At 43.8% G+C, this 25,401-nt stretch overlaps 2 protein-coding genes across 4 annotated transcripts in view; one reads left to right on the forward strand and one right to left on the reverse strand.

The window, feature by feature from the left end:
• The window catches only part of LOC148387477 (collagen alpha-1(XI) chain-like), a 98,361-nt gene that overhangs the window by 67,714 nt on the left and 5,246 nt on the right, over window positions 1-25,401 (reverse strand). For all 3 annotated transcript variants that reach the window (XM_088397133.1, XM_088397132.1, XM_088397134.1), the window contains exon 4: window positions 17,497-17,685. The gene's annotated coding sequence lies outside the window, so the exon portion shown is untranslated. The remainder of the gene's footprint in view (window positions 1-17,496; window positions 17,686-25,401) is intronic.
• The window catches only part of LOC148387479 (netrin-G1-like), a 35,503-nt gene that overhangs the window by 2,176 nt on the left and 7,926 nt on the right, over window positions 1-25,401 (forward strand). The window contains exons 3-6 of the mRNA XM_088397142.1: window positions 276-528; window positions 4,137-4,617; window positions 15,695-16,338; window positions 24,371-24,543. Of these exons, the coding sequence (XP_088253268.1) occupies window positions 4,369-4,617; window positions 15,695-16,338; window positions 24,371-24,543 (1,066 nt within the window). The 5' untranslated portion in view covers window positions 276-528; window positions 4,137-4,368. The remainder of the gene's footprint in view (window positions 1-275; window positions 529-4,136; window positions 4,618-15,694; window positions 16,339-24,370; window positions 24,544-25,401) is intronic.

Below are 25,401 nucleotides of genomic sequence, written 5' to 3' on the forward strand. Positions count from 1 at the left end.
ATGCATTTAAACCTGAATGCAAAAGCGTGTTCGCCTCGTTAACTTTAATCAAAACGGTATCGATAGGTGCGTAATTACGCAATGAATCATCTTTTCCAACGACACGCGCGTCTCTCTTATGAGTTACTGCAAGTTTCAAGATCATTTTCACGCGCAAAATGCGGCAGGTGTTACCTTTAGGACCCAGCGGACACAAAAAAAAAAAAAAGAAAAAAAAAAGACGGAGACTGCCTCAGTATTTTGGAGCGCCAGCCTGTCACTTGTTTCTCTTGCAGTGCAACAAGCTGAGCAGTTGCACCGAATCTCATCTTCTCAACAACAAAAATAAATAAAGAATGGACTTTTAAAGACATTCAAGGTGCTTTTGTGACGCCAATGCAAGCAACAGCGTTCTTGCAGCGCGAAGTGCGTCCTCGTCCGCATGCACAGCTCAGTACGGCGGCGCGCGCAAGAAATGCTGAAAATGTGTTAAAAGTTGCAAAAAGGAAGACTGAATCCGTTTTCACGGCTCTGGATAACTTGTTGAACGTGAGTATTTTCTCCACGTTGTAGTTTTGTTGCAACCTGAATGATGCTGGTGTTTTACGCAGGATGTTAAGAAATAAATAGATTTAAAATGAATCAAAGCATTTGGTTATCGTTTGATTTGATACAGCGCTCTTTTTTTTCTCCATGATCAGTTCGGTTATTAATTTTTCAACATGTGTCTGAGGATTTTGGATCCTGGTTAAAAACATTTATTTCAGGGGTCCCAGAAAGTCGCATCCCCACCCAACTGCCCTCCCCCCCACCAAAAAAAAAAATAGGGGTGGCGAGGTCAATCCCAGGGTCGACGATTGACATGGTTGGGTGCATGTGTGCATCATAACAGGACGCAAAAAAAAGGTCTTAAGGACGTATGCCCTAAATTTACCAGGCTGTGGGCTATTTTGGATTAAAGTAAACATTTAGGGGTGGATTTCAGGGTTCTTTCCAAAACTCAGACAAGGTAATTCACCAAATGAGCCCCAATCAGAAGCAGACTTTTTTTCCCCCTTATGCCATGTGATATGAGTTGAGCATGTCATTTTTTTTTCTTAAATTAGAAGAAAAAAAAAAAATTTGAAATTGAAGCACCTCTTACGCCAGTCTTAAGAATTGACATGAAATTGCGTGAGCATGTCTATCATGACAGAACTCATGAAAAAGTCTATTATTGCCTATGAAAACCTGGACGACTTTCGATTCATCAAACTATTGCCCGCATCGCTTATGTCTGCTGAGGATAAGTTGTTTTGAGATCGTTAGCCGCTACAGTGCGAAAGAAACGCCCATCGTGATGAAGCATGTCACCATGTTGGTGAACTCTCTGACCTCAGCCACGTCGTCAGGGTGCGATCACGTGGACGTGTGCTAAGAGATCGGTAGTGGCGTCGGCAACAACGTCCAGGATAGACGATTGGAGTATTTACAATCTTTACATTCAGCTCACGCCACCTTACACACAGGTGGCGTTCGGTCTCTCTTCCGATGGGCGGAAAATTCACAGGTCGACTTCAACCGCCCACGAAGCAGCTGGGGGAAAAGCCAGCTTGGATGTCCAGTGAGAAAGAGTCTCCTGAGTTATTTACTATTTCTGCTGTCTGTACGGTTGCATGAATGTTACATGAACGCCAATCATGTGCTCTGCGCTTTTTTTATGCGGTCACGGGAGAGTAGTAGTGCGTGAGTAAAAGCCGGCTGCTAGCAGGGGGGGGGGGGTTCCTCACGTTGTCGCCCCTTTTTTGCAAATGAAAAGTGAGCTCACGTGCACAATATTTGTATTATTTGTAGTGCTTCAGCAAGGTGACATCTCACTCTAACAAGGAGACATGAAAGAGGAGGAGGTGGCAGGGGGATGTGTGGGGAGGCTACAGAAGGAGAAAGACAATCACAAACATGTGCCAGCGCAGACCTGCTAGTGACTGCCAACCCATCCCGCTGTGACTCATAGTGGACGATGGGGGCCGAGGGCGCCTGTTGGCTCCGGCGTCCCGTGGAAATGTGGCGGCACGTTTCGCAAACCGAGCAGGTGTTCCATACAAAGATCAGTCGTACTTGGAATGGAGGCTTTTGATTTGTTTTGAGGTTGATTCAATTTGGATGCAATCGTACAGCTGTTTTGACTCCCGGACTCCCCCTGTAGGTTTGAAGTGGAACTATTCCAACTCAGCAATGAACAAAATACAGATTTTGATAGCAAACTTGATTTCTGAGCTCGGTTATGATGAGAAGGTGAGGCTTACGAGATCAGTGTACATTGCTGCTTCAATCACATGGAAGTCACATGATCAGACACGATATCATTGGCATGCATTCAGACAAACTAAAAAAAAAAAAAGGCATGGTTTTCGTTTTTTTAAGAACACTGAATCCAATAAACGAGCTCTGGTCGTCTGGTGGAAGCCGACAGGGGGGCTTTTGGCCGCCCGCTGACTTTAAACACATGTCCACGCTTGGAGACTGTGCCCCCCCACCCAACACACACACACACACAACTGGACATACAAGGCGGTGTTTCACTCGCTTGAAAAAAAACAAGTGAAAGCGACTGAGTGGGGAGGGCTTGCGAGGTGAGGTGGTCATCTAACATCCCTCCGCTCATTGCATACTGACAGCTGCTCTAATATTGATGACTTTTTATTATAGAATCTGACTGCATCTTTTTCCCCGTCAAATGACTTTTTATGAGATTCGACTTGCCACTCGGTGCGTAAGTGGACACGGTACGATTTAATGCGACAGCTCCTCACGCCATGATAACTGTGACCTTGCAGTATTACATTTAACGTTTGTTTTTGGGAGGGTGTTATCACATTTTGTTTTTTAAGCTTAATATTTTTTTTACTTTTAACATAGTGAGCATTTGACATCTGTTTGCGTACATTGAACTTATCGAGGAACTGTCGGAATTTGCGATTACATTTTTTGGGGGTGCGTATTTTTGAGAAATAGCCACACATTACCAATGGGAGTAAAGTTGTACACATAAATGCGTACAGTCATGAAAATATATCACCTCATTAAAGAATCAGTATCGGAGCACTTTGCAGAGGCACGCTTGAATACTTGACACCTGTCTTTCATCTTCCATTTCAATCTCACGTTGCCATCAAAGCAATATTCCCTTGGTTAGCGCCATTTGCTGCTGCTTATTAGCTTGCCGTGTTCCCTATTAAATAAAAAATCAGATGGGGGTGGTGGGATTGAGGAAGCGGGCTGCAGCCGCCACCCGCCACCCTGCTGCTGCTACTTAATTTGCCTGTCTTTGTAATGAAAGTCACGCGTTATGAAATGTACGGGGGTGCCTTCCCAGGATGCCTCCTCAGATCAAAGCCTGGCATTTACAACTTTTTTTTTTCTAAAGGCGCATATTAACATATCGGTCATCATCATCTCGGGTTCTTCACTCCTATTTTTGGATTTTAGCCGTCGTTCTGACTTTGCGGCAGACAGCTGCCAGGCGCCGTTAGCGGTTAGCCGTCTTGACTGATGACTTGCGATGGCTCCGCCACCAAAAGTACAATCCCTCAAAGAGACCGTTTCTGTCTCGCTATTTGACTTCAATATTTCCCCAAATGCCTGGCGAGGCTCGTAGGGCGGCGGCGACTGGCGACAAGGCAGCAGTTTGAAAAAGCAATAAGTTAAATGCAGTGACTTGGGCAGATGGAAATAAACCCCTTTGTATGAAAATCACAGAGAGATTGGGCTTTGCGGCTCTCGGCCTCCACTTGAATTGTATCCTCTGATTTGAAGCCGGGTTATAAGAGAAGCGTACCAGGGTGAACATCAAATCAATTTACTTTGTCAGCTTTGACATTGTTTGAAGCCCAAGTGTGTATTTGTGTGTGTCGAACATAGATGTTGTAATAAATAGGGATTACGTTGGGCGTTACAAAGTCACAGCACAAACAAATTGCACTATACATAAAAAAAGCCGAATCAAAATCCTCACAGGAAAACTTAATGTAGGTTATGTACATATAAGTGCGACGTGTAATTTTTTTTTCCGATGATGGTTCAACTCTCTGTGTAGTATAATATTTTTTTTTTAACTATAAAGCGTTCAGCCACCCTGAGTATCATGTAAACAAAATATTTTTTCTTCTCTCCCCTAGGACGGCGTCGCACGTGGGTCCAAACACCAACACGGAGAGCTCAAACCGTCACATTTGACGGCCTCTTTGCATTTCACATTTGACCGTTGACCCGTCCGCACACTTGTTGGTCAAGTGGCCACGAGGAGGCTAATCACAGAAAGGATGTTGCAGCAGTTGACGACATTGGGGCTCGTCTAAGTCAACCCGAGACCCATTTTTGTGCCGATTTAAAGAAAAATAGAAGAGAAAGATGATTTTGAGCGTCGCCCTGCTTGCCCTGTACGCCGTCTATGGCGGTGTGGCCTACGCCATGCAACATTACCCCGCGGCCTGGGGACACTATGACGTGTGCAAGTCGCAGATCTACACGGAGGAAGGCCTAGCGTGGGACTACATGGCCTGTCAGCCTGAAGCCACCGACATGACAAAGTACCTGCGGGTAGCCCTCGACCCGCCCAACATCACATGCGGGGATCCGCCGGAAACCTACTGCGCTCTGGTAAGTGACGAGCTCGTACGCACGCAAGCGGCCCTGATGGAGACGAATGAGGATGCCGGTGTGGCGGGTCATGGGCACACCGGGTGGACTGTTGTTTCCAGTAATGGAGATTAATGAACATGCCAAAGCCCTGAAGTGCACATGGCTGGTTGCACATGAGTTACACAAAGCCAGCAAATACTTTGAACCCCTGCCGGGACACCAATCGCAATTTTTTTTAGCAAAGTATTCGACGTGCAACGCCGCTATTCAAGCTCACAGTCATGTCGAAAGGTGCCACCCAAACATTTTGCTACATCTAAGGTGCCATGTTAGTGGAGAAGTATAGCGTGTGATGCAAGATTGGAGTAAAGCTTAGACAGGCATGTAGATGAGATTCCTTGTAGGGTTGATGCCAGAGAGAGCAAGCTGGTAAACTTCTCAAGATGAGGCAAAGAAAGGTCAGCATCACTGATGTCAGTGGTTAAATTTAGTGACCCTCAAACTATTAAAAAGAAGTGCACGCATTAAAAAAAGAATCTGTATGTCATTGGACATTTAGTACCTGGAAGTACACTAAACTTTAGATCAGCTGAAAGCAGGTCTAAGTTGTGGCGCAGATGGTATAGTGCAATTTTTAGGAATTTAATCAAGGTTCAGGCAGACAAATTCTGTGCTGTGCTGATGTGTGGCCTGCATAAATATAAGCAACACGAGTCGAGAAGGTAAGATGGGAGCCTATGGATTTCAAATCTTCCCATGTAGAAGAGATGTGATGCTAACATCTAGGTAAATCACTAAATATTCATTTGCTGTTACATCTTCAGCCCCAATAAAATGAAAACTTTCAATGCTAAAATCTAGCATGCAGACAACTTGCACGGACCCCTGTTGTAAATTTAAAATGTTCCTCTTGGTCATCACGGATAAACCAAAAAAAAAAAAAAGCCACGAAACGAAGCACTGCGCTGCTGCGCATTACAGAGAGCATCGCTAATAGAGTGCTTGACCTTAAGAGAGTCTCATTGGTTATTTAGTGGCTATTGTCAACAGAGGAGCCACAGGTTGCGTTTATCTGCACTCCTAATCAAAGACGGCATCAGCGTCGGGCAGCGCAGAGGCGCATAAAACACGCTCCGAGCGAAGCCCCGTTGAGAGCTCCCGCTCGTAAATATTTACCAATTAAAAGCGTTTAAAAAGAAGCGCGTTGGTGCTGGTGGCTCCAGATGGCACTGAGACGTTTAATGCCACTGTCGGATATAGCGGGGGAGAGAGAAGGGACGTGCTGAGGTTTACATCAAAACAAACGGCAGACAAAAATTAAGTAGCTCCGAGCTTTAGCGGGGGATAGACGAGACAGCTTGCGGTGCTGCATAATGATGAAGACACAGTGGAAGTCCTGTCAGGGGAACAAAGTGGCAACCTATCCAAATAAAAGCAGTAACCGCATGAACAGATGGACTCAAATGCATGACAGCAGTCACAGAAGAACCAAATAAAAGTTCCTGGTTTACAAAAAGAAGGGCAACACAGCTGCCAGATGAGAGTCCTTAGGAATCGACCAAAATACCAAAACAGGAACACCGCAAACTAAAACCATTCAGAGCACAAACTGATTCAAATGCACAACACCTAAGATGCAAATGAAAATCTCACAAAAATCTGGTCAAGAGAGAACCCGGAGGCCAAGAGTAACACGCCAATGAGCTCTTTTCCAACGCAGGGGTTGCGTTCCCTCACTTAATGATGCGTGAAGTGCGGTCAGAGAATCTTGGATGGATCATCACCCTGCTCTGTCTTCACTTCCAGTCAGCTCGTCTATTTTTTTCGGTGCTTGAAATAGTCATGACTTATGGAGTCCGCCATGGAAGGGCTGCTAAATATTGCAGCAGTACCGATCTGGAAACAAATGAGCCGATCAAACCGATACATTTGTTTCAATGCAGGGGTATACAAGATTTTCTCAAAAGGGACTTGACAACGTTGGCAAGTATCACGATCGGTGGTTGACAAAAGGGCAAATGAGGATACGAGATCTGCCCGTGGAGATAAACCAACGAACGCCGGCTTTGAGTTCGGTCGTCCTGCGTGTTTCTGCGTCGGGCGCTTCTCTTCCGGCGTCTTTTGAATCTAGCCGGGTGGATCCCGATAATGGCGCTAAACTTGATTCCGTTCTCTAAGAATGGATGAAAGAGCGGAGGCTGCCAGTTGGGCACACAGTCCCCCCACAGAGGCTTAGAGATGGAAACACGAGATGAGAGCCGTCGCTAATCCGCCGGGAGACTGCATCGTATTTATCGTTTATCCACGTGAAGAATGGCTTTTATCGTCTTTTTGCAAATCAACTCTTCAGTCTTTAAGGTTGATTGTTTTCTGTGTCAGTTCACCTCAGTCGGGGGATGCTTGTACTTGTGATGAGAAGTGTTTACGTGGTTGCAGATATTTATTGGCTCACTTTGATGTCTCCCCCCCCCCGTCAAAAGAAAGGCATATTTCCTCGGGGATCAAGCAGAGACCAAAATAACGTTAATCAGTTGGCCAGCGGCGGCCACCCAAATAAATGTTGATCCGCGTCTGCTGGGAGCATCAATAAGCAAGTGTTTACCGAGAGGTGATAAGTTGTCCGCAAACGCTTTGATATAAGCAATCAAGATAGTCAAAGTTGCAAAATATTCCTTCAGTAGTAGTGAACAATTGTTTTGCAAAAATGTTCAATTTTTCTAAAAGTGTACAACTTTTTTTCTTGGAGGTTGAATGAAGTTGAATGAACTTTTTTTTGAAGGAAACATATTGAATCCTAATCGGAATGAATCGTATCTTATCGTGCGAGTAAATCGTATCGTCTTATTTTACTATCATGTCTTGTAATCGCAGTGAAAAGTATCGCACGGTATTGGAATGCAATGTTTCAAAACAGATCGTAACTTTATGATCTTATCGTTTCATAACATATGCGAAACGTCGTCATTATATGGCGCTATGTCTCAAAAGGACTAATCACAGTAGACAAACGGAAAACAAAAAGAAAAAAAACTCGAACCCTTTCGCTGTTACTTTTATGATGACGGGGTCACAACCATGCTCACACTTTTAAGTGCTTGCTAAATCAGTTTAGCAATGCCCCGCCCGCCTTTGGCCATTCGGGCACCAGGCAAGATTCACTCATCCATGTTTGTTTGAAGACGGCGAACAGTTGGAGCGTTTAGCAGGCCGTCACCCCGCCGCCCTTGACTCTGTCCTGAACTAGCAATGCCCGGCGCATCATTGCCGCACGGCTGCCCGCCGAGACACCGGGGTGACACGTGACATGTCCCCCGACGCCAACAGGGGGAGGTAAAGGGAAGCGTCGTTTACGCTTTCACTCGCCTGCCAAGTCTTTTGTCTGCCGCCTCGCTTTTTAATTTCCCTCTGCCTTGTTTTCTGTCAACTGATGATGCATAATATCCCGGCCTGAGGTTGGGCACCGTGGATGAGGTGAGCAGCTTGACAGGTGATATGTCGCCATTATTCGCAAGTTACGTGTGACAGGTTCATTCTTGGCCGGTTGTAAATACAAAGATGGATGGCTTATGCGAGGAGATAGAGAGGGGAAAGTGATGATTGTGTGTGTGTGCTTTCCGGACTGTTTAACACACTTTGCTCCACTTGCATAAATTTTACTTTTTAAAATGACTCTGTGGCTTATTATTTTGCTAATTGGTGTCAATGTAATTCTGTTTTTGCGCAAACTAAAAGAGCAGAAATGAAGCCAATTGGTGGCAAGGTTTTTACTTTCTGGATCTAGGTTTCTGTCAAATAATGAGGTGCGCTGTTCAATTTACCCAACTCATAGCTCACTTTTACTCCAGAAATCTCAAAAGTGTGTCGTTAGAATACTCATTTAAACGTCTAGTTTGAACGTATCTACTTCCTGTCAGCCATTTTGAGAATGACATCATCATCAAATGCGAAGAGCTATACAATGAATCGTCACTAATTTATTTGTTTTTACATCGAAATGACTGCTGTGCAGATTCTCCCTTAACAAATTCAACATCTTTTCCTCCTCTGTAAGGCATAAATTTTAGATCAAACTAACAAAAGACTCATCTCAGCCACCTTCCCTGCTGTGAGCAATTATCCAAAGGCAATCCTCTTACTTCACTGTGACTCAAATGCCTTACAGTGTTCCGCAAAACACTCGCATCGTCTGGCGGTGAGGGGGGAAAAAAAAAAAAAAAAAAAGCCTGGCACGAGTACGTCACGGCTGAATTGTGCTTCTCACACTTGGCTAATTTGACATTTCAGTGATGGGACAGGCATTCCTCGACGGTGGCCATCATTCACACCCTTCAATCAGAGCGGTTTGTGATTGAGATACGTTACAAATTAATCCCTGACCTTCTTGTGCAGCTTTTCGCTCAATTTGTACGAACTTCATAACGGGATTTTTATTTATTGTTAAATAATCGACTATGGGGAAAAGATCCGAAATGAGTTTTTCAACAAATTTTTATATATAAAGTATTTTGTCAACTCGTCAGACTACTTGCTGTTTTTTTGGTGTTGGGAGAGGAGGGGGCGGGGTCAAGCAGGACAACATTTGAGATGTTTGCAATGCATTCACTATGATGTATTTTTCCAAGGGAAAAATCCCGCAGTAGGTGGAGAGGTTTGAAGCCAGAAACGGTGGCAGGATGACAGGCAACTGTTGGGAGCTCGCTCAGCCCCTCAGCTATCACATTGTCAAGCCACATCGATCTGAGAAAGACCAAAAAGTGTGTCGCGGATGCGAGTGTGTGTGCGTGTGTGCGAGCTCAGGCCAAAAAAGAACAGGAGAACTGCCTTTTTTTTTTTGGAGGGTGGGGGTGATTTTTATATGATGCTGAATGAAAGGCTGACATTTGAGCCTTGCTTTATTCCACAAGCTGGCTGGCATTTGAAATTAATAGACGGCTCTAATAAGCATGCAGATTGACATGGCGAGCTCGTACAATAGCTGCGCTATTTCTCTCACTCTCCATTTCATCTCTTTGACAGCGACGACCGCTATGATTTTCTGGCCTTTTGTGAAAGAGCTACCACCAATTAAATAAAATGTGAAGTATGACCTGAAGGGTGTGACATGCGATGGCAGAAGAACTTATTTGTAGATCAAGTATTTTTTGCTGAAAAAAAAAATCAAAAAATGCAGACTCCACCTCCTCCCCAACCTTGACAGTGGTGAACTTGTCACCTCCGTCTACATGATCGGCGCACGAGCATTGGGCGCGACTTTGGTGCTACTTAGCGTTTTGAGTCTCTAGAGACGCGACAGCTGTTCGCCAGCATCCCTGGAAGCAACGTCACGTAAAAGAAACCAAACTTAAATTGACAGCAGTGCGGAATTGTTTTCACCCACGGTAATGTAGTCATATATTGGACGATATCCATGGTGAAAAAAATAAAATTACAAGCACTGCACACAGCTCAGAAACGTAACATGAGCATTCAGGGGAATTCATGCTGTTCCAATTAGTATCAAATACAACCATGTGACAGGGCGATCAGCGGTCGCCGCGGCAACAACAGAGATGCCTGTCCCATTAACAGTACATAAAAAAATATGACAATCCAATAAGAGACAATGACGGTGATTTGGCACAACTTACAACCAGAGTAGACATATTTGGGTACTGATTAAAGCAACAGGTTAACAGTTTGATACACACAAAATGTGACCCTGTTTTGGGGACAGGAAAACTTTTATGCCATTAATGGGTAGAAAACAGATGGAAAAGATGGCTGTCCCCCTTTATATGTTATATCTTTGCGATCAACTTGACTAGCTAGCCACTCAACAGGCAACGGTTTATCGAGCGCTTCGCAACGAGATCTAGCAAAGAGAATTAAGCAGTCGCTCATTAGCGGAACGTTGAAGTCTATTGAAGCCCAAACATCAGAGAGACTCTAATCCTGTACGCACAAACACACACACACACACATACACACACACAGAGTGATCACATAAAGAAGTTTGTTTGTACACACAACAGTTAGCGCCGCTATGATCATGATAAGCGCTGATAAAATGCGACCCGGTGGGATTGTGTCACACGAGAGATAATCGGAGCACAGGTGTTAATTAATACACAACTCGATTCGCCTTTTGTCTGCAGTCGCAGACCTCGATTTGGATTCATGGGACAGCGGCGGAGGTTTTCTTATTTGGCTAGGCGTCGACTTCAAAGGAGCAGACTTGGAAGCGGTGGCGCCCTCAAAGGGACTACCTCAGCGAGGCCTACGTTTACGTCAAAAAAAAAAAAAAAAGGGCATAGTGCTTGATGTGCGGCAAATGCAAAACATGAATATGCCGCGAGATGTGTTTTTGTTGTTATTTTTCCGATTAAAACGTCGACGCCGATAGCGAGGTACGGATGTCACCTCTGCACCCGACACTTGATGTTTGTCTTTTCATGTTGCGTTTGTATACAGATTGAGGCCCAAAAGTGATTTAACATTAAACTGACTTAATGTTAACGTGCCTTTTAATTTTGAAGATACCTTCTTTGATGTATAGGATGGACTACATCAAAGCAGACATCGTTTGATTTAATTTTCAAAACACAAGATGTCTCGTACTAAGTGTCAGCATACCTCGCAGAAATGTTGATCTTCAAATATGAGATACGATATAATGGTCACTAAACTCGAACGGAATTTCTAAGCCGCAAACGTCGCCAATATCATGACGCCGATTCCCATGCGACGGTTTAAACGGCACCGGAAGGATCAAGCAGCTTTTAGATTGTCGCTGATCTGTGTGGATGTCATCCATTTCGGAATCGTTGGGACTTAAATGGAGTTGCTTTTTGGAGAGCGGGCAAATGGAGCTTGCCTTTTCAACTGATTAGGGCTTCATTGTGATTTCATCAAGTGGTGCTTGATTCGTTTGCTGTTTTTATTGTGAGGGATCAATTCCCGCTAGGAGGGATATAATAGAGAGAAAGGCGCTATTTGTCAAAGTCCTTGGGGTGTGCAATTCGTGGCAGAAGTGTGGCGGGGTGCATGCACAGGTGTCATGTGGCAGGTTGAGAGGTGTCAGGCCGAGCGGGACGACGGGCTGATTAATCCAGCAACACCTCTGCTTTCACATCCAATGGAAGATTTTTTTTTTTATATAGCCCTCCCTGGAGGTTTTGCAAAAAGAGTTACGCTCAATTTCAAGACTCCCGAGTCATTTTGCCATTACGCTACCTGGCGCATAAAGGATGTGATCCAAAGCCCAAAAATATTGTAACCAACAAATAATCATGAAAACAGCTTTTCGTTTTCGATATCGGAGGTGTCCAAAATAATAACTAACTAAAAAATAACTTTTGCGGATGACTGCAAATTCTACATAACGTGTTTTGTTTTTTGCTTTTGGGCGCACATGAGGGTTGACACGAGTTTGGAATCTCTTAACAATTGCTGCGGCTTGTTGAATTGTCTTTTGAAGTAGCTTTTGTTAACAACGTTATTAAAAATGTTGATGTACCAGCATCATCAAAAGATATTCAAATAAAAATCCAAAAGGAAATTCAATTTGATTGTGCGATAGTCATAAAACGATCGCCGGCAGCTATATGATCACCTATCGAGTCTAACAATCATCCGTGGAAAAGGGCGAGGTGATATTTTTTTCATCTTTGGTGCCGCTGACCTGACTGCAGGTGAAGGATCAAGCTGAAGGGGCTTATTGTTTTCCAATAGAAGTCCCCCCGGCACAGCACCGAAGCCTCCCCGAGTCTACAATGACCACCGAGGCTATCGATCGTCCAGAAGGCGGTGTTTTCGTTGTTAAATAACCACCGCGGGAAATCCGATTGAAGGTTCTGACCTTCTTTTCCGCGCCCCAGCCATCAGAAAGAATTCCAGTGTGGTGGGCGCGTTGTAGCCCAGAGTAAATAGTGTCACTTACTGTTGGATAGGAAAAGGGCCTCTGGCTTTATTGAGCGTTATTAATGGAAGGGACTTTTGTGAAAGGAACGAATTCCCCGCTGATGCTGAACGGAGCTTCCTCGGATAGACTGATCGCTTCCCCGAAGGCCCAAAGTGGAGGCGGGTGACGAGAGGATGATTATGGATTGAATTTATGACTGCTTCCCCCGTTTCTTCTGCCGACACAGCGATGCAAATGTCTCCCTTATTTACTTATTTGCGCCTCGCTGTTCGATGGGGAAATTGCTCGTCGTTAGCCGCAGACACGTCGGGCTCGGTGAGAACGACAAATGAAAGAAGGAGACGGAGGAAGACCTTGGGGAAATCACAGGTTCTGCAAAATGTTCAAATAGAAGTAAAAAAAAAAAAAAAAAACACTACCAGTTAATCACATGTGACAAGCTTGCGGCTAGCTAGCTAACAGCCTGGGTAAAAAGCTAAGGGAGTAGAAAACTGACAAATATTGCCCACTTAGGATCTATTGCAACTTGGAAGAGGGATTCCAACATCTGGGGTCCCTTCTCTTCCCCCAAAATTGGATTTTTGAGTTGTTCCTTGCCCAGTCAGGGATTTAGCTAAACAAATTGGAGGACTTGACGGCGCTGGCTGAAAGTCCGACAAGCCCAGAATGGGAATGCAAACAATGGAGAAAGCTGCCAAAGTATAAACAGCAAGAGCATAAATAGATGGACTCAAAAGCATGAAGACTGGAAGTCAAAAAGAAGTATTTTTTTCAGAAAAAGATGGTCGAGACCCACTATGGTCAAGTCCGATTGAGGCAACAACAGGAAGTAGAAACCTACCAAAATAAAGCCAGCAACAGCGAATGGACTGAATTGCATCACACAAAATCCAAATCAAAGTATTTTGTTCACTATAAGATGGACAATAATGGCTACGAATAAGAGTCCAATGGAACGGCAACAAAAACACAATGTGCAAACCTGCCAAACTTTGACTCAAATGGTCAACACCTGACTTCGGAGATTTAAATCCAAGTCACTCATTCACAAAAGGTTGGACAATACCAGCTACAGATACAGACAAAAACCTCCGAAGATTGTTAAAGAAGAACAAAACAGCAATGATTTATTTGATTTGTCATCCTCTATACATGCTCTCTGTTTTCTGCCTCCTTGGCCTCTGAGCTGGTGCGTTGGCGTCTCAAGAAGAGAACACTTTTAGCAGATTCCTTGGAAACGGGGCGAGCGGAAAAGGTCTCCTTTTACATTCCTCCCGCTGCCGTCACCCTTATTAGCCTCCTAATTGGATTACGCCACGCGCCTTTGAGTCGGCTCGGCCTGCAATCTTGCCGCTGCGTGGCTTTGTTATTGACTCCCCGCTGAAGAGCAAGTGGCTGATAGCGTGGGGTGGCTACAAAAGGAAATAAGAATGAAGTGCGAAGATCTGTATCAGGGGCACGGGGGCGGGGTCATGCATGGAACCTGCCTTAAGCATGAAATAGAGCATCAAATAAAATGCCTCTTAAGTTGAATAAAGGGAAGCGGCAAGTGACTTCAGATAAAATGGTCCTAAAAACGTGCAAAAAAAAAATAAATTCCCATAGGACCTCAGTCCAACCTAAAAAGATAGCAAAGGCAGTGGTGTCAACTACTAACATTAGCTGCTAACGCTAACCACTTTTGTGATCGTAACAACAGAATGAGACTTCAACTCTCCTCGTCAAAGGATGAGTTATTTATTTATTATTTATGTATATTATATATGTATACATTATATATATATTTATATAATTTGTAAAGTTTTGTCATAGTGGAGTTCATTTTTTTAATGGCAACGAAAACTACGCCTAAAACTCATGTTAACTTGTATGAGGAATAAAGTTAATTTAATATATCTTGAAATTTGCATTAAGTCAGACGCGACTTGTGAAAATTGCACAAAATTTGGGACGAAACATGAGCAACGATGAGTGGATGAAAATTCTCCTTAGTCTCAAGTTTTTTCATATAATAATTAAAGGGTTAATTTATTTCACATCTCCAGCCATAACAAATCTTAAAATGACTGTTAAACTGTAAAGGGGGGTTTTACTGCTTCAACATGTTTTAGACATCCTTTGAGTTCCACCAAGCTTAAAAATAAAATTCTTCTCGAGTTGAGTATCAAAAGACAAAAGCAGCGGGTAAAATAAAAACGTAACGGCGAGCGCCTATCAGTATTCTTTGCAGCTATCCTCGCCGCCCGTGTCAATCTCGCTCATAGAGTGAGTGAGAGAGAGAGAGCAAGCGATAAGCGTCTGAGCGTCGCCGAAATGATTGTTCTCACCTTTAGATAATTCCAGCGTGTAGGGTGTCAGATGATTGCTGATTATCGAACGGCTTTACAGTGGATGTGAATCTCATCAGCACTTAACCTCATTGTTCCGGGAGGGGCCAGGGGTGAGCAGAATGTCAATGGGAGTGCGCCTTCTGATCTTTCTCTCACACACAAGCTCTGGATCCTACTCAGACGATTGCATGGAGAAGCTCCGCACATTCTCACACCGCACACACAAATAGATGGGGGTAGATGCCTGTGCTACACACAAGTAGACTGGGGGGGCATGAAAAATACATGGGACCCCTGTGTTTTATAAAAAAAAAAAAAGAAAAACTCATTTGGATTCTAGTCCTGTCTCAGGGCTGAAATACCACACAGGAATATCAATGACAGCAGCAATTTGGGTGGCGGCAGAACACTAGAATGCGTGAATCCGCAGTGACATCTTAATGAGCCGCACTATAGTGCGCGCTTTATCAAGTACACGTGGAGCTGAATGTGATCAAACGTGCTTTAGTCAATACTGGCGGGAGGAAGATAATGTGTTTTGTTTTTTTAATGGCGAGAAGTAGGGAAGAAAGAATTACATTTTGAAGTACTGCACTGAGATTTTCACTTTACATAAACACGTCCCACTTGTATTTCTTAGTTTTTGCTTTAAAATCTCATCTCATGATAAGAATGTGTGATTTTGTGAGGGCTGCGTCGAATATATATGATTAATTATATATTATAAATAAAGTGTATTATTAATTATTGATTATGAATTTATTATAAATATATTTTATATAGATTTTTTTGTCTTTACAGCAAAAGCATGGTATATAGTAATCACAGTAACTGAGAGGATCGCACTTTTTTCTTGTCTCGACAGGAGAACCCTTACATGTGCAACAACGAGTGCGACGCAAGCACCGAGGAATTGGCTCATCCGCCCGAGCTAATGTTTGACTTTGAGGGTCGCAACCCCACCACTTTCTGGCAGTCCACCTCATGGAAGAAATACCCCAAGCCGCTGCAGGTCAACATCACGTTGTCCTGGAACAAGACCATCGAGCTGACCGATGACATCGTTCTCACGTTCGAGTCGGGCCGACCGGAGCTGATGGTCCTGGAGAAGTCACTGGACTACGGCCGGACGTGGACGCCCTACCAGTTCTATGCCACCGACTGTTTAGACGGTTTTACGATGGAACCAAAGACGGTCGGTGACCTCACCCAGCGCACCCTGCTGGACATCATCTGCACTGAGGACTACTCACGGGGCTACGTGTGGAAGAACGACAAGACGGTTCGCTTTGAGATCAAGGACCGCTTTGCTCTATTCGCCGGGCCTCGCCTGCACAACATGGCCTCCTTGTACGGCCAGCTGGATACCACCAAGAACCTGAGAGACTTCTTCACCATAACCGACCTGAGGATTAAGCTGCTGAAGCCGGCCACTGGCGCCACCATGGTGGACGAAAACAACCTGTCCAGATACTTCTACGCCATCTCTGACATCAAAGTGCAAGGAAGGTGAGAAACGTTTTTTTTTTTTTTACTTTGATTACGTCCTGTTAAATCTATTTAGCTACATTTTAAGTGTGCAGTGGGTCGTCAGTTTAGAACAAATCTGAATTCCTAACGAGGTAATGTGAGTGCTCTGTATTTAAATGTTATCTTGTAAATATTTTTCTCCGTAGAGAAAATCAAAGATCAATTCATATTTTTATGTATCCATGCCAACGTCACACACTTTAGATAGCAAACCCGTTGAAATTGAATCAACAGCACCTCAGCGAATTGGTTGAAGACGCTATTAATCCCCAATCAACTCCACACAATAGACGTGGTTCTCAACCGTGGCGGTAAATGTTTTTTTTTTAATTTGCCTCGATGTAACACCAAACACTTCACACGCCCATATAAACGATTCACTTACCTTCTGTCAACAGAGCTACGACTCCCTCCACGCTATAGTTCGAGCAATAAAATGCACTTTTACACAACATTAGAGACATTTAATTAGGACAAGGTAAAACGCCTCTGCTGCTGCGGGTTGCTTTTCAGGGGAATGGAAACATTGTCTTCACGGCGTAGGAAAAGAGCCCTCAAGATGGTCATAAAGCATTGGCAGCTGCTCTCCAAACTGGAGCGGCTCTGCCAGCCTGGCGTTTGGTTTATGCGAGGATAACTAGGCTAGTAATGACCCATCAGAGGGGCCCCGAGGTAAATTGAAACAGTTAGTCCCTAATTGTGATTCCGTTGGCAGACGAGAACCATTAGCGCATTGGCAAATTGGCAGGAGACTAATCTCGTAATTAAGACAGTTTGCGGATGATTAAATGGTAATCACCGGGGACGTGTTGGCGGAAATTGGGGGGGGGGCGCTGCTGAGTTTTCCAGGTTTGGCTCAATTTCAGCTCAGCCCGTTCAATAAATGTGATCTTAAAATGGCGTTTCAATAGAGCAAGACACACTCAAACCCGAATAAATGACGCAGGGATGACTAGCGCGTATGCAATAGCATCTCCCACCAATATCTTATTTTGCCTTTCATTAGGAAAAAAAATTGAAGATGGGTCAGGCAAACAAGTGATTCATCCAATTCTACCCACTTGACTGCTCCTGGGCATCAAATGCAATTTGCTCAGCAAAAGCTTGGCGGCGTAAATTGAAATAAAAAGTACGAACCGCTTGTGTCCAGCGGTGGATCAGCAAGTGTAGAGAGTGGCTGATTAGACTTCCCAGCAACGTCGGCAGCCCTCCAGCTAGCAGCCGATGTGAAAGCCTTATCACAGTGTGTCAGCGCCTTGCAAGAAATCCTTGTATGTGCTGATAAACTCTCCATCAGGCATGGAAGGCTTCCCAGAACCAGGTAACCTGTAGACATGGACATGAATGAGTACCAGCATACTGCATAAATACTTTTTTTTTTTCAGCCTTAACGCTGAATGCTTTCATTCTAATTGGACTCTGGGCACTGAATACAAAATACAAAAGACCCATCTTATTGAATGATTCAGTTCATACTGAATCAGGATGAGCAAGCGTAAGGGATCATGTGAGACCTTTGACTGGTTTCAGTACAGAAGGCGTGATGGATCGTCAGCAGCACGATCGATTTGGCTTATTTGGTTTGCTGACTCAAATAGGTGGACTCAAAGAAACGCCACGGACGCAAGATGATTCGGTTGAATCGGCTCGTCGAGTCAGCAGACTCAATGGAAACATTGGGAGATGATTTGGTTCACTAATTTGAGTCAACAGACTACAGAAACACCGAGTCGAATCAGGTGACTGACTACAGATATAGGACTCACCAATTAATTTGGTTCAATTTTCAGTTTTCTTAGCGATTTTCTTCTTTTTCATCCCCGAGTTGAGTCATACACCGCTGACATTCTGATTTTCTTTTAACCTTTATAGAAAAGGCAGCAAGTGTTTTCTTTCACCTTCGCCAACTTCTGTAGCAAGGTTAGTGCCAGCTATTGATAGCATACAAGAAAACCTTGAACTGCGCCGTCTTGTCCCACCTTTTCTCATTTATTGATCATGTCTGCCGGCTAATTAAGACCTGACCGCTAGCGGCTGGCTGCGCGGTCAGAGCTGTGCAAAAGAGGGCTGGTCGGGGGGCCTGGGAACTGTAGAAGCAGCTAATCCATAAGCTGCTAATGCGCAATTGCGCTCATCCCCTTCCATGTCATTCCCAACATTGTGTCTTGTTTTATTCCCTGTCTCTTTTGACCTATTTTTTTTTTTTTTTTCGTCCTTAACCCTGACCCATCCTATTAACGTGACGTTCCAAAGAAAACAACAGCTGTTCAATGTAAGCCTTCGTTGTTTGACTTCTCCTTCAAGGGCAACTCACTAACACCTCCGTATAAGATTTTTCACAAACAAGGGCACTCAGAACATAGTTATATTTTAATCTGCGCAATTTCAGATTTTTATGCTAGGCTTGATTCATCTTGTCGAACCTTGTAGCAGCTTTTGTGGTCTGACAATTCCAAGTTAGCATACATGTGTTAAAGAAAAAAAAAAACTTAAAATGGTTGCCTGAGAGCTCCCTAATCAAACAGTAACTTGACAGTGATTGAAAATGACGACTGCGTGCAGGTCTCTGCGGCTCCACCAAAGGCTGAAGTGAAACTGAATTACTCCCGTACGGCGAGCAAATGATGACACACTTGCGTTTGGATGGCAAGCAAAAGAAAGTGAGAGTGAGTTGAAGTTCTGACGTGTTCAATCATTAAACCATAAGGCCACTCATTATTGAACAGGACAAGGCCACATCAGAAGACCCCAACGTGCAAATTTCCAACATCTACGTGTTTCTGCTGACGACGTCTCTCTGAGGATCGGTCACATTAGAGGAGTCATTTCAACTCAAATGGATATTTAAATTTGCCAGCTTTGCTCTCCTGAGCTTTGTCATTTTACATTCTAAGTGTAAAATGATTAAAGTCTGCCAAGAAGCCTCTTGGATAGAAAGTAAAGTATCTCCCACATCTCTATCCAGCATCAATATGAAATGGAGTTAAAAATCAAGTGCACTACTCAGCTGTGACCAGCAGAGGCACTATTGAGTCACCTTAAACTACTTTGCTAGCACTTCTGTCAGAAAGTAAATTTTATATGAAGGGAAAGCCCTTGTCTTTCTTCTACGGGTGATTGATGTATGTAAGGCACGGCTAGCAGCCACCCTTACTGAGCAAAGGAGCCTCCCACGGCTCGCATCCTCACCTATTCTCTCTCAAGCCGGCCATGGTCAGAAGCCGTAATGCGTCTCCATGCTGTATAAATGCATAGTGAAAGCCTCTGGAAGAAAAATTCCCAGACATGACACCCGGAAAGCCTCACATGTTCTGAGAAGTGATAGATCTGACAGATACAGGAAAGAGGTGGGGAAGAAGAATCAAGGAGAAACTTTGGCCTTGTTGAAAGTTTCCAAAATGTCCGTGTGTTAGTGGGACAAACTGGAATAACTGACAACTTTTTGACATCTTTTGAGGAGATGTAGCGCATTCGAATGGTGAAATCTGATTTTTAAAAATGCCTCCAAAGACGCTTATGGGTGTTTTTAGCCTCTTTCACACAGAGACGATGGAAAATTCCATCAGATTTGACCAAGGATGTCTATATGTAAGCATGAGGTTCCGTAAAATTACAGAAAATCCACACACCATTCGAAACTGGGGTCTCGGGCCTATTCATTTCTGGTTGCTTGAATTCCTATTTCTCATACAAAATGGCGACTTGAATATAATGATTTCGACCTCTAAGGTTCCTCGATTATAAATATGCAAAAGGTGTTTAATTTATACACTGATTTCATTTACAAAAATGAAAAAGTAGAGGTGGGCTTGAGGTCAAATGTATAAAAACGTGTCTGTTTTGGAGAGTTAGAATATCAACGGCGTTAACTTTAATGAGCTCAAACATGCTCAGTTGACCCGGTCACTGCAACATGACATGGTAGGTCAGTCGCTGCCCGCAGAGGTTTGTGATCTGATCACGCTTCAACAACCTACCTTAAGCTGGTTGAATTGCGTACCGAATTGCCATCATATCAAATTTAACTGCCTCAAAATAAACACGACAAAGTGGAACCAAACTAACGGTTTTGACAATGTCGCTCATTTCAATTCCCGTTCTACATTTGCAAACGGCGATGAGATTGTGTCAGGGAAAAGGAAGGACGGCAAAGTCACCTCATTATGCCGCCATGCATCACCGTGAAATTGAGCCGTCCGATTAGGCTTGTTTCCGTCGCGCTGCGCCGTGCCCGATTTTTGTCATTCTTCTACGTCGCATGTAATATATCTCGAGATGATTGCGTGTGCCAGACGGATCGCAAGTTAATTCGACGCACTCCCAATTTTAGGTTGCGCACAAATTTGAATTTCCTTGCCCCCTGCTTGAATTTCTTTGCCCGGTGCTGCTCCAAAGTTGTGATTTGTTTCAAAGACAAGTAATAACACGCTTCAGAAAATCTGCATCAAAAACTTTGAGAAGGTGAAAGGAGAAAATGAGTCAGCAAAACCAATGAACATTAAATCTACTATGCATGCTTGTGCACTCACCTGGCACAGATTGAGAGACGACCGTTCGGATATCAGTTCCATGCTCCCCGTCTTTTTAACAAGATTAACAAACACCTCGCGGCACCATTACTTGCGGAAAGCGTGACGTGAGAATTCAAGAAGCCCCCCGGCCCTGTTTGCCGCACTACTTGTACGACGTGATCGTACACCTCGTGTTGAAATGTCGACTGCGGCCTCCAGAGATCGGTTTGTGTGATATACAATTTCCACGTCTATTATTTACAAAGGCAGCCCGGCCTTTAACGAGCGCTAATTAAACGCTGGAGACTGCCAAATGACTGGCAGTAAACATGGCAGCATGTGACAGGCATCTGTAGTAGGAGGAAAAGGGGGGGGGGGCGAAGGGGGGCTTCCCACCTCCCAACCCGAGTAACGCTGCTTGGTTGTGCGGACCCGCACTTGAACCTGACTTGCGAATTCTGTCAATCACACCGGCAGCAGCTGCCATGGTTCACTGGGCACGTACTGAGAGGATTGTGTGTGTGTGTGTGTGTGTGTGTGTGTGTGTGTATCTGTGTGTGTGAGCAATTGGGATTAGCAGGCTAGCGCGTGCCGATTTCAACAAGTAGCAAACATTTCTGTCATGAGCTTGTTGGCTTATTCCGAGCAGGAGGAAGATAAATAAATGCTGTGCTTTGTTAGCTGTTGCTCAGCACAAATGCGATTGAATTGTGAGCAAGTAACTCGAGAACGGTCTGTGAATATTGCCAAGGACAATAATTTATTTCTTTATTCATTTTCAACATGGAACAGTAAAAAAAAATTTCAATCTGGATATTGATCATACAGGTCCTGATAGGATGGAGGCAATCAGTTAGCTAAATTAGATTTGCAGGTAATCCTAGTTTAGTACCACACCCATAGTAGCAGTGAAGGCTTCTGGTTTGACATTTAGAGGAAAATGTTTAGATCTTTTAAAATGACAGAAAAACATCTTTTGAACTTCTAAAAAAAGAGTTTTTCTTAAGTTTAGACCAATTAGATCAATTCAGCTATTTTCTTAGGTTGCATCTCCATCTTATCGACAGAATTCCAAAGAATTTCTTTTCAAAATGGCGGAAGGTTGACAGTAAACCTACATGATCATCATGACCAAATCAAGAACCCAGTCCAACCCAGCGGCGCCTGGAAAACGGACTTTAAACCGATGATGATGATGATGATGATGATGGTTGACCCTCCCAAAATTGTACAAAAACAGAGAATGTTTCCAAGCTTGCAACTGGAGAAAGACACGGAGAGGTTTCAAAGGATATTCGCACATCAGCAGATGAAACACAAGATGATCATGATGCTGTTTTGCCAGCACATCTAGCCACGACCACTGAAGCGACGTCTCCGCCATCCAGAGGGTTCAGATCCTCCCCGTGTGTGTTTTTGCAGCGAGGCGCCGTGCTTGTCGCGAAGGCGGTTGCAGCGGAGCTTACAAATTTAGATTTCTTTTAAGTGTCTCGTTGTAGCTGAAGTGTGTGCAAAGCGGCACTTTAATGAGCTCGCGGTTCCCACCGGAGGAGGTGGCGCAGGGGTACGCAGAGTTAGTCGATGGCTTCGGGGGAACATTGGGGAGCATAAAATAGCAAGCAAACGCTTTGTACATCAATCATCTAAAACCATTCATATTTGACTAAATTGAATTTGAATAACTCGTGTATACCTCTGAGGGAAAAAAATATATGTACATATATTTCCCCTCAGAGGTGTGTATATCTATCCATCTATCTATCTATATCTATATATATAGATATAGATATATATCTATATATACACATTTATTTAAAATGTTTATAAATATATATTTTTTTTCCCTCTGAGGTATACACAAGTTATTAAAAAACATAATAAATATAATAATATAAATAGATAATAAAATTATATATTTTTTTCCCCTCTGGGGTATACACAAGTTATTAAAAATATATATATAATATAAATATATAATAAAAATGTATGCGTGTGTATGTATGTATGTATGTATATATATTTATATATATATATATATATATATATATATATATAAAAATGCGAGGATGGTGAACCCAAATTGACAAAATTATACCCCCCCAACCACATGCACATTTTTAATTGTGTGTTGTGTTGGCATTAAGGGTTAAATTAATTATATAAATGTCATGATCAAAAGGCTGCACTTTCCCCTGTGTAATGTTTTTTTTTTTTTTCCCCCTTAATGACAGTGCCAGCGGCAAAAGCATGCAGTCGCTGCAATCCCCACCCACTGGACTCCACATTCTCTCACGAGCCAGTTGGGGCCAGATGATCCAGATTTTGCTGGTTTTTAATTAAATGGAAGGTCAAATCTAATCGCTCTTGACTTTAGGGAGCAACTGCTGTCTGCGTGGCAGAAGGGCAACACCCCGTCATTAATTTCATAAAGCAAGGTAGTAGTGGTGGGTTTGTGGGGGATTTCATTGATTAAAAAGTTCTGGACTTTGGGGAAATATGTGGTATGAGAAGGGTTATGATAGTGACTGCAAATGTCTTCTGATCGTCAATACACAATCTGATATCAAAAAGCAGTGTTCTATGGCATGAAATGATTTACTGTATTAACTCAATCACTGCCATGGAGGAGAATAGACGTCAAACAGCAATTTGTAGTGGGCTGGCAGTGAATGAATTAATAATAATTAATCTGGGTTTAATGTTGCTATTCTTGCATAATACACAGATATTGACAATCCATCAATACATGGAAGCTATTCAGTATCTAATTTAGACAGATTAGATTGGTGACCAAGTTTGGTGTGTTATCAACCTATGAGTGGCTGTAGTGTGCCGTTTCTTGTTGACGGTCATTTACCGGCAATCTCCTTCCCAAGCTGCAGGCTATACTTTCCCCTTCTCCCTTCAGTGATCTATCACTAACGTGAGATGTCACCGCAAGGCCAGGAAGTCAATTAGAATGGATGTATTTTAGACTGCCGCTGTCATTTTTCCGTCTCGTGTTCGCCGGCTTCGCATTGCCCGGATCAGCTCGTGTCTCTCCGATGATGGAAGTGTTTGGTGTAAAAAAAACAAAACAGCCGCTCGATGCTCTGGGGAAGGGTAGGGTGTCAAATCGACTGGACGCTCACTCGCCCTTAGACCATTTTCCTCTTACGCCAGATGTAACCTCTTCAGGTCTTCGTCAAAATAGGGTAAGTCGAGCTTATCTTGAAGCTATCGCCGCTCAATCAGATCCCTGTTTCATGCTCCCTTAGCAACGAGTGCCTTTCATTTAGCCGTCCCTGTTCTCTTCCTTCGCAGAGGCACTGACAAATGAGGCCTTGTTTTTTTTTATTCCGCCTCTCTCTCTCGCTCCAAAGCGAAGAATAATCAAGCCTTGATACGAGTCAAACAACTCAAGCGGGATTTCAATTTACCAATGTCAAAACAAAGCAACTTTTTGCCAAGGATTCCTCGGGCGACCATCTTGTGTGCTGTGTTTTCTCTCCCCGTCTCAGGTGCAAGTGCAACCTGCACGCCAACAGCTGCGTGTTTGACAAGGGGAAGCTGGGCTGCGAGTGTGAACACAACACCACGGGGCCCGACTGCAGCCGCTGCAAGAGGCACTACCACGGCCGAGCCTGGAGCGTGGGTTCCTACCTTCCCATACCCAAAGGAACGGCAAATATATGTGAGTGCATCGCTCTCGTTTACCATGGAGACCATCTGGTTACAGCTAGCAGCTGTTCCTGGCGTCACCATGGCGATCCTTGTGGAAAGCGGAACCATCTGATCAGGCTTTCAAATTCTGGTTTAGTCATTCTTGTTGTTGTTGTTGTGCTGAGTCACAACCAATGTGGGCCATCTAGTCATTTCCAAGTAACCCCCCCTGACTTACCCCCTAGTGGGTCGTTATGACGCCAATCAGCATGTACTGCGGGGAATCAACTCATGGCTGGGCGCAAGACCAAAGGAAAGAACAAAAGTTGCTCAGAACATTTCTGATGGATCTTGGGTTATTTGTGGCACAGAACTAAATATGAACGGTTTTTGATACGAGGAAATGTATCAGAAAGTCCACACTCTCAGAACTGAGGCAGCTACCATTAAGATAGGTGTCAGAAAAAAAAAAAAAAAGTCTGATTCATTTGTTGAGTTCCTCCTCTCAAAACTCCGCTTCAGGCATTTTGGTTTTGCTGCAACATAATTCCCATACCTGCCATTCTTCTGCCTGTTGAATTAATTAATAGTCATCCTTTCATTCGCTCACGAGCAATTGAACGCCGATTTCACTGTCAAGAGTCCACTTGAAATGCTGCCTATTTTTCTGCCCGTTCGCAGGCAGAAGGTGCTCTTTTGCATGATCCACATTAGGATCTTGGATGGGAGTGGAGTCACATTCATCAAATCCCATGCCTTCGGCAAGGGGGGGGTGGGCCTCTATAAATCTAATACAGTCACTCGGGGATGTGGACGGGCAGGCGAAGCCAGATGGCGGACGGATCCGAGCCTCTGCTCATGTGTTCACACTGACTCAGCCTCGCCATCA

This window comes from Syngnathus floridae, chromosome 14, assembly GCF_059516105.1.
Source record: "Syngnathus floridae isolate MCC-2025c chromosome 14, RoL_Sflo_1.0, whole genome shotgun sequence".
Taxonomy (NCBI): Eukaryota; Metazoa; Chordata; class Actinopteri; order Syngnathiformes; family Syngnathidae; genus Syngnathus; species Syngnathus floridae.